The sequence below is a fragment of the Hippocampus comes genome, unplaced genomic scaffold (assembly GCF_001891065.2).
Source record: "Hippocampus comes isolate QL1 unplaced genomic scaffold, H_comes_QL1_v1.1 scaffold252, whole genome shotgun sequence".
In the NCBI taxonomy this organism is placed as follows: domain Eukaryota; kingdom Metazoa; phylum Chordata; class Actinopteri; order Syngnathiformes; family Syngnathidae; genus Hippocampus; species Hippocampus comes.
The window spans coordinates 526,438-536,349 of record NW_017805485.1 but is presented as its reverse complement, the minus strand read 5'-3'; the positions used below and the strand labels follow the sequence as shown (position 1 = coordinate 536,349).

Below are 9,912 nucleotides of genomic sequence, written 5' to 3'. Positions count from 1 at the left end.
CTCCGGCACTGTGACAGGCCTCCGTGTAGGCTTGCAGCTGGTCACACAGTACCTGCTGCTGCCCGTTGAACTGGCACATGTCGTACACGCAGCTCTGGAAGAAGGGGGTGGGATTCACCACTCCGACGCACTCCCTGAATGACGGGGGGGAAGTGCAGATTAGGCCCGAATTCCAAAAAACAATACAACGGGTGTGTCTGTTTTACTGTAGAGCAGAGTGCAGCATGGAGAACAATAATGGTAATGTCATTTGAGAGATATGCGGATCGTGTGTCCTAAACTTTATGGGTGGATGCTGATAACCAAGGTTGCGCTTTGATCTACAGAAACCGCCCCCCGAAAAAAGTCATCCTAACACATGAACTCAAAAATAACGTATAAAATAAATGACCGTGATCTACAAATGGAACAACAAAACAACTTTAAAAATTAAGCAACTCACCGGAAGGGTCCAGCTGTATCGTTGAGTTTTCCACATTTCTCTGGTTTGACTACCTCGGCCTCAAGCTTGGGATCACATTCTGGGTCGGGCTTGGTGCCTGGGGAACACCTGAGTAACCAAATAAGTACAGTATTAAATACATCAGCAGGCTATGTTATAATGATATTAAAAAAAACAAAAAAAATCACAGTGTCATAATGATAGGCAAATGAGGTTCTAAAAAAAAAAAACTTGCGCTATGTCGAGTTTGTAATAGTACAATACATGAAAAAAAAGATAAAGGATAATGTTATAAGTTAACGTAGGAATCGTAGTATTCTGAGGAAAAAAATGTTTTGAATAATTACAAGAAAAGCCATAATACCTGAAAATAGTCATAATGCCGAGAATAAGTTGTTAATGTTAATCCTAATAACTAATCAGAAAAGTATCAGAAGGTGAGTCGGACAAGAATAAAGTTGTAGTGCGACAAGAAAAATGGGATATCGCAAAATAACGTCATAATGTTGCAGTAATCAAGTCCTGTCTGTCGTGGATATCATCAAATAAAATAAATAATGTCATCATGTTAACAACCAGAATGAAGTGAAACTTATAATAGCAGAAAAAAGTTGAAATAATACCTGAAAAAAGCCTCACACAAATAATGTTGCAATGTTACCAGGGGGGGAAAAAACGTGACGGATGTGTCGAATGTGTTATTCTATTCTTTTTAATTGTTCTCATCAATTTAGAAATACTATGATTGGTCATCATATTTCTGAATGCTAAAACTTACGATTCATCCTCGTCTTCTTCCGTCTGCCAGCTGTTGCAGAAGTCGTTGACATTGACAACCTGAACGCCATCTGGCTTGGCAAAGTCATTGTTCGGGTTCCCGTCCAAGTCGCCGCACAGACCGCACATCTGGTCGTGGTAGGAGCTTCCGAAAAAAAAAAGCAGGATTAAGAGATGGAAACCTCTTTCCCGGGCTCAGGAGTGCACAAATGGCCAAGAGTAAACGTGCGCAATGATTTTGAGTGATAAATGATAATCAACGTTACGTAAGAGGACTACCAAAACAAAAGTTCATTGAAAAATCCTATTTGAGTTTTTCACTGGTAAAAATCCCACTGACCAACCTTGGTACTGAGATCTGGGCAAAGTGGTTCCCATCCCAGCGCACTTGGAGGCCGAAGGACGTCTGCACCGTGACGTACTGGCCGGCACGACTGACCGTCACCATGGGAGACGGGGAGTGAGGTAGCGCCACACGCAGGCCGTTCACCTGTGAGGATGCAGCGAGGAACGTAGCACGGTGTTGGTACAGCGCTGTGTTCAATCACAATATCGCTGTGCGTTACACTGCCGACTTTTTGTGCAGCGTAGTCACTTGTCTGTCACGGAAATCTTGCTCAATCTTTGTCTTACAGAGATGGTTTCTTACATGCTGATTAAAATGCAGTTTTAAAAAATGTAAGTAAAATAATGAATATCCAAGCAGCCCCCTGGGATTTTCCATTTTCTTCGGCTCTTATTGGCTAGTCATAACATGCTCAAACTTTTTTCAAACTCTTTTAAAAAAAAAAAAAAAAAAACAACAAACAAAATGAAAAACAACAACAAAAAACCCTTGCAATTAAAAACAAATCATATACTAACGAATCTGAAGCAACTACAGCTGTAGACGGGCGAAAGACGCCATCTAGCAGAAGAAAGGATCATGACCAGTTGCTGTGTTGGGTTGTCAAGCAAGGCACTCTTGATCGGTTTTAAATATTTTACTTTGAAAAGTAATGACACGCGATACACATTTTTTAAAAAAGACAACAGGGCCGTTCTCCTGTTAATAAAACACAAATAAATATAGTAGGGTACTGCTTAAAAATGACATCCAATACCTGTACAATCAATATGACTGACCTCTGGCGTGGTCTTGTTGAAAACATCACGTCCTTGGATGATGTCAGTCATGACTCTTTTTCTCAGCTGTTGGTACTCCTCCGCAGTCAGCTGAATGGATTCCAACTCTGTTCCACAACTGTTGCACACACCCCTACACTCACAGCAATACACATATATAGTAACCACAAACATTTTTTTTAGCTCATGGTACAAGAAAATCAAGAAAAATATTTGTTCTGAGTGTGTTTCAGTTCAATTAGTTACTTTGGCGAGGCGCTGCTCCAAGTTCCTCTCCACTTCTGTCGTGGAATACTGAAAACGGTGAAGAGAGCATGAGACCTGAGAGTTGGGGTGACCAACTCTGGTCCTCGAGGGCCATGATTATCTTGCATGTTTTAGATGTTTCACAATACCAATACACCTGATTAGCTTGCAGATGAGCTGATCATTGGAGTCAGGTATGTTGGACTAGGGAAACATCGAAAACATGCAGAATGGTGGGCGTCAAGGACCAGCGTTTCCCACCACTGCCTTTTAGTTAAACAAGTCAGAATGTGACTAAATTCCCTGTGTGTCTAATTTTTTTTTCAGTGAGGATCTACAGAAGTCTAAATTATATTTAGTGATTTTCACTCAAGTTGCTTAACTAGGTGCTAGTGACATTCTCCACTAAGTTAATTATTCACATTTGCTTTGAGCATGTAAAAATCTCAGACTGAATCAGGCGCTAGTTAAGGTATCAACATTTTCTCTTTTTTTGCCATCTAATTTAATATGAGCAAGTACGTCTTAATTATTTAAGCAAAACTGTAGAAATTTAATCTGAACATTTGTGAATTTTTTTGGTAAATCGTTCAAATCATGTTTTGACGCAAAGTCACTGGTGATTTGGGCTGGAAATCTTAGATTAGTGCACAATATGCTCAAATAACATGAAAAAAAAATGTCATGATGAATTCTCAATACGAAACTCAAGTCATACCTTTTTTTTGCAATGATGTTGTATGGTGTTAAATTTGTGTAATATGAATTAAACCGAAAGATCCACCAGTTTTAATCCATCCCACAGGGTTAACATTTGTTCTGTACTGCCACCTGCTGCCGAACGTCCCATGAACAACTCCAGAAAACAGGTGAGGCATGACAGTCGCAGGATGAGCCCGTGGGCACCGTGACATCAATTTGTGTCGACAGCACGTGGCAGAACAGTACTTTTGTACAACTGCTTATCAAGCACAAAAATCTGCTCCTTAAACTCACAATTTTATTAACCCGTCATCTTCATCACTGTCTTGTACCTTTCAAACCAGGTCTTGATACTGTTAGCCAGACTCAGCTGCGGGTAAACTTGGTTGTTCCTCATGTACAGCAGAATTCCCAGCAGCCTCTCTCGCTGCTCGCTCAGCAACATGGTTTCTTCGTCCTCCATGCCCACTGTCTTAAAAAGACATGTCCAAGTCTCATGTTGTGGGCTCAGACCTTTTGCCAATAATTCCTCATAAAGAGCCCAGGCAGTGCTTGGATCACCATTTAGCATGGCTGCAGCAATTATATTGCCATAACTGCGAGATGATGGGGTAACAACCTGTCAAGATGACAATCAAATCAGATATATGACAATACAGTCACTGTGATAGCACTAACCTCCACCTTGCTGCAGATTGATGAAAATGTGTAAGAAACTGCTATTAAACAACCCAGAGTTTATTCACCTTCTTAAGGTCTTGTAGGAGGCTGATCGCCTCTCGCCACCTTGCTGTGCGGCTGAAAGACTTGATGAAGAGGCTATAAGCGCCGGTATCCAAAGAGGGGAAGCTCTCTCGCATAATATCGTAGACGTCAAATACTTCTTTGTCATGATTGCCATTCACACATAGTGCCAGATACTGCAATAGGATTTTATAGTTAAGCGTTCCTGTTTCAGTGGCAACAAATGACAGCAGAGACCTATGGCAAAGCAGAACATACAAGAATTTGCAATTAATCACTCAACCTGAGTACCGAATGACGGTAGCCCATTTTAAAACAAAAACAAAAACAGCAAGAGCTTCTATGTCACTTAGCAACCATTTAAGTCCTCTTACTTGGCAATATCCAACTCGGCCCCAGATTTTAATAGTGTAGACAACATGCTAATGTCAAATCGTTCCGGACTTCCAAGAGACTCCTTCAGTTTCTTCCATTCCTCAACAGATAACGGCTGGTCAGGTGGCTGCAGTTTTCCTGTAAAACACATCAGCTATGAATAAAATACACATTTCTATATATACATTTTTTTTAAAAACCATAACATAGCAAACACATTCTATAATTGCAGGCTCAAAAAATAAAACAAGCTTTCACCCACACACGCCCTTTTACTGGTAATTAAACAGAATGTCTAACAGCAAGGTAATACTTGGATTCTTGAAAGTTGAATTTATCCCTACCTTTCCTCACGGATGTGCTCTCCGCAGACTCTTCGTGATGATTCTCTTCTGGGGAAAATCCCGCCTTCCTCTTCAGCATTTCTGCCGTCCTCTTCGCTGTACCAGCAGCGAACACGTATTTGGGGATAGGAGGATTTTTCCGGAGAAAAAAGTCCTTGCCCTCTCTATCTGCCACACTGTCCCACAACTCATTTTTCGTTTGCCTGACGGTGCTATTTTTTAATTTGCTCTGCAAATGTGTCTGCCTACTGTTGTTTCTGCACAATTTTGGGCCGGAGCTCCAGTCCATGGAGCACTTAATGTGTGCCGTGTTCGGCAACGCGAGGAACGCTAAAGATCCTTGATTAATAAAAGGTAATGCAGACCGAAGGCATCGCTTAAGGCTTAATATCACACTGGACCCCATGGCCAATGTCGCTCCTGTTATGCTTAGAACTGAAGAACGGCCTTCAAATTCCAATATTTACAATAATTCTTTTTGTAAACAATCTGTATGAATGGAAATCCCCCCACATAGCTCAGCACATAGCCACCACATCTCAATAAACAAATAGAAAAGGAGACAACCCGAATAAATATGTTGTTTTTAAACATACATATGTCCGGCATACACGTGAACTCTCTACTCAAATTGGAATTGTACTATTTTTCAGCTTCTGCACAACAGCAAAACAGTGAGCTCCGTCGCATATGTGACGCAATCAACATTCGACAGCACAGGTCACTCAACGGAAGTATGTCAGCTTCCAAAGATTTTCAAAACAAGAAATTCTCCATTCCCTATCTTTCGTAATACAGTACTGTCCTTGAAATTGTATATTTATTTTGAAAAACGTAATTTAACAGGAAGCACAGTTAAATACAACTCGTCTACTGATGTCCTCTTGCAAGTTTCTGAATACGATGATTTCGACTACTGACTGAATTGTTAAAAACAATCTGGATGTAGTTTTGCAAACTTTTGAAAACAATCATGGCGAAAAAAAATTGGACTCATTGGTCGGATATTTTAAAAAGGAGGCTAGCAAACGCAAATCGAGGTAAGTGATAATGCTAACTTAGGCTAGTTGATCTTTCATTTCGGTGAACGATCAATTTAATTTTTCTCGACTGTTTTTGTCGCTGTCCAGATGAAAGGAGCCAAGAAGAAAAGAAATCTGAAGAAATGGATCTGTTCACCAAATATTATTCTGAATGGAAGGGCGGAAGTGACAAAAACAAATCCTACAAGAACATTCCTCGATTCTACTTTAGGGTATCAAATCACCTTGCTCACAATTACATTCGTGGACGTCCATCTAATATGAAAAATGTTACAATACAATACAATACATCCTGATTCATGTATGACTTAATTATTACATTATTACTAACTAGGACACATTGACATTTTATTTAAAAAAATAGTTTTGGTGTTAATTGACAGCTACCAGCTGAGGATGAAGTTTTACTCCAGAAACTGAGAGAAGAATCTAGAGCGGTCTTCCTGCAGAGGAAGAGCAGAGAACTGTTGGACCATGAGGAAATCCAGGTAGCACACATTGACTCACATTGCTTCTAAAAACATTTCAAATGGCCAATATTTACAATCCGAAACGCAAATATTTAGACCACTTGTAATAAAACAGGAATTTCAAACGGAATTCACTCTTTTAAAATAATGGGCTGTTACGAAAAGCATGGTCTTATCAACATGCCCAGGCATTTTCCCAAAACCTTTAACTTAAATTCTAAAATTAACCAACAGTGTATTTCTTTTTCATTTTGTAGTGTTTCTTTTGGCTGCACTGCTTCCAATGCATGTGGATGATTTTTTTCAATCAAATTTAAGCCTCTACAGTCATGCTAAAAAAAATACAACATATTCTTTTTTTTGGTCTGACTTTACACCAAGCATTCCCTTAAAAGTGATACATAAAAGTTATACCCATCTTTTTTTTTAATTCCTCTGTTTGCCCGCCTGTCTCTCTGTAGAATTTGTGGTTTCTGCTTGAGAAGCACCAAGTGCCTCCAGTGAATAGTGAAGAGGCCATGATCAGTTACGAAGCCTATCTGGAGGTGGGCGACCTGGCTGGGCCCAAGTGCAAGTAAGTTCAAGGAAACAGTAGTTAAGTAGCAGCTGACAAGCATGGACCTGTGTAAATTCATTCTTCATTTTTTTTGAACTAAGGTAAAAAAAAAAACGCATGGACCTGTGTAAATTCATTCTTCATTTTTTTTTGAACTAAGGTAAAAAAAAACACACACTCTCTTATTAACTGTTATGAAGCTATTGTTAATTTTATATACAGACAGTTTTTGATACAGCTCTTGTATTTGGTTGGTTTGAATTATGTTGGTGTCGAACATTTATTGAGCCAAGACACACATTTTACAGTCCTACTTATGGCACACAAACATTGGGATTCATTGACTTAATCTGAAGTGGAATAAATACTACTAGTGTGGAAACTAACTGGACTAATCAAGCACATTTATGGCCCAAGACGTATTTTAATATAAATAAAATTAAACAAAAAATTGCAGAATCAATTTTCCTCTCACTAGATGGTGATACATTACTTTGTAAATGTCAGGGGACTGACTGTTCTACTGATGCCATAGTGACTCAAACAGTGAAAATAAATGTCTGTATCTACCGACACCTTGATTCACATCCTCTATCTCACGAGAATTGTTTTGGAGACTTCCTTGCTTTTTTTTTTTTGTGGATGGGCATATTCCAGTTAATTGTTACAGAATTATTTTTTTCCCTATGTCAAAAAACTGCAAAGCAAGTGTTGGCCTCAGACCTTGTATAGTATTGTATGTCTCATTTGTTTTATATTCACAATGTTTACCTGAACATCTCTGCTAATGTTTAGCTGGAGTAATAACATTTTCCCTATAAGCAGGATACCTAAGATCATTGCACCAAGAATGAATAATCACCTGCCCCTTTTTTTTTCCATCAGCAAATTCTTCACAGCCAGAGTGTATGCCAAACTGCTCCACAGCGACCCCTACGGCAGGATCTCAATCATGCAGTTCTTCAATTACATCATGAGGAAAGGTACAACTTTCTCATCATGACTTCAATTTGTTTTCAATTCTTAGATGTTGATGTTGCTGCCAGGAACAAAAACAATGAAATCTTTTAGTCATTTTAATGCAGCGTGACAACAGTGTACCTATAATCTGCCTAAAGTAACATTGCTGATAGCTTCCAGCCTTCCTCATCCCTCTATAAGAGCATACGTAAATTGTGTCCAGTGTGGCTTCATAAGACCCGGATTGGCCTGAGTCTCTATGATGTGGCGGGACAGGGCTTCCTCAGAGAGTCTGTAAGTATTTCCTCTTTAAATCTTAGTGATAGAGTGGTCTATTACCTTTAAAATATAATGATAATAATCACCAGCAGTGCAGTGGCTGAGTTCAAATCTCAGCTCCAGCCTTCCTGTGTGGAGTTTGCATGTTCTTCCTGTGCTTGCATGGGTCTTCTCCAGATTTCCTTCCACATTCCCAAAACATGTACATTAGGTTAATTGAAGACTATAAATCACCTGTGTCAAACTCAAGGCCCAGGGGCCAGATCTGGCCCACCATATCATTTTGTTTGGCCTGCGAGAGCAAATCGAGCATGTAAATTTTCCATGATGCTTTCTCAAGTCTGGACCAAAATTTCAAATTGTCAAATGTAATCCATCATAACATAGAGCAGTGGTTCTTAACTCATTCAGTACCAGCCAATTCTAGACCCCTTTTTTTCATTTTTTATTTTACCCTAAGTCTTGGAAAAAAAGGAAAAAAAAACTAAGTATCTGGGGTTGAACGTGTGGAGTGTGAAAATACATAAATATGTCTTTGGGAGTGAATGAGTTAACCTTGTTCGAGTTACCGAACCCAACCAGTTCATATGCACAAAATTACTGAACCCTTCATTAGTGAAAAACAAATATATGACCTTTTACAAATTCAAGACATAAAAAAGGCATTTATTAAAAATTGAAAAAAGTAAATAAAATTTCAAGATATAATTATACGTTTTTTTTTTTTTTTAATTTTACAACGTACTATCACGACAGTCACACGTTGACTACTGAGCGAACTAAATTTCCCGCAACACTGATTGGAGAAGCAATCTCATGTGATCATCTGCAGCCAGTAATGGCCAAGCGGGTGTGTCATAACTAATTGACATGTTGAGTCGGGTGTGCCTTAACCTCCATGGCAGAGGCTCCGTCGAACCCCTGAGACCGATTCACCGAACCCCTGGGGTTCGATCGAACCCAGGTTAAGAACCACTGACATAGAGATCTTGCAAGCATTATCTTGTTACGTACTTCTTACACATTCAGTACCAGCCAATTCTAGACCCCTTTTTTTCATTTTTTATTTTACCCTAAGTCTTGGAAAAAAAGGAAAAAAAAACTAAGTATCTGGGTTATTTTACCCTAAGTCTTGGAAAAAAAGGAAAAAAGTATCTGGGGCTGAACGTGTGGAGTGTGAAAATACATAAATATGTCTTTGGGAGTGAATGAGTTAACCTTGTTCGAGTTACCGAACCCAACCAGTTCATATGCTCAAAATTACTGAACCCTTCATTAGTGAAAAACAAATATATGACCTTTTACAAATTCAAGACATAAAAAAGGCATTTATTAAAAATTGAAAAAAGTAAATAAAATTTCAAGATATAATTATACGTTTTTTTTTTTTTTTAATTTTACAACGTACTATCACGACAGTCACACGTTGACTACTGAGCGAACTAAATTTCCCGCAACACTGATTGGAGAAGCAATCTCATGTGATCATCTGCAGCCAGTAATGGCCAAGCGGGTGTGTCATAACTAATTGACATGTTGAGTCGGGTGTGCCTTAACCTCCATGGCAGAGGCTCCGTCGAACCCCTGAGACCGATTCACCGAACCCCTGGGGTTCGATCGAACCCAGGTTAAGAACCACTTACATAGAGATCTTGCAAGCATTATCTTGTTATGTACTTCTTAGATTAATCAGAGATGAAAGTCCTCCAGATTTTCCCGGAATTCCGGGTTTTTCAAATTTTTATGAAAATTTCTCCGGAGATTTGAGTAAAATAAAATAAATAATAAAATTAATCCGGATATTAGTTGACAACATTGAACGAAGACGCGTTTGAGTTCGTTGTATTGC

At 39.1% G+C, this 9,912-nt stretch overlaps 1 protein-coding gene across 1 annotated transcript in view; it reads left to right on the top strand.

The window, feature by feature from the left end:
• The first annotated feature begins 5,572 nt into the window (after nucleotides 1-5,572).
• ppp2r3c (protein phosphatase 2, regulatory subunit B'', gamma) overlaps nucleotides 5,573-9,912 on the top strand; it is a 10,131-nt gene continuing 5,791 nt past the window's right edge. Inside the window, exons 1-6 of the mRNA XM_019876123.1 lie at nucleotides 5,573-5,795; nucleotides 5,886-6,010; nucleotides 6,182-6,286; nucleotides 6,730-6,842; nucleotides 7,710-7,807; nucleotides 8,008-8,078. Coding sequence (XP_019731682.1) covers nucleotides 5,729-5,795; nucleotides 5,886-6,010; nucleotides 6,182-6,286; nucleotides 6,730-6,842; nucleotides 7,710-7,807; nucleotides 8,008-8,078 — 579 coding nt within the window. The 5' untranslated portion in view covers nucleotides 5,573-5,728. The remainder of the gene's footprint in view (nucleotides 5,796-5,885; nucleotides 6,011-6,181; nucleotides 6,287-6,729; nucleotides 6,843-7,709; nucleotides 7,808-8,007; nucleotides 8,079-9,912) is intronic.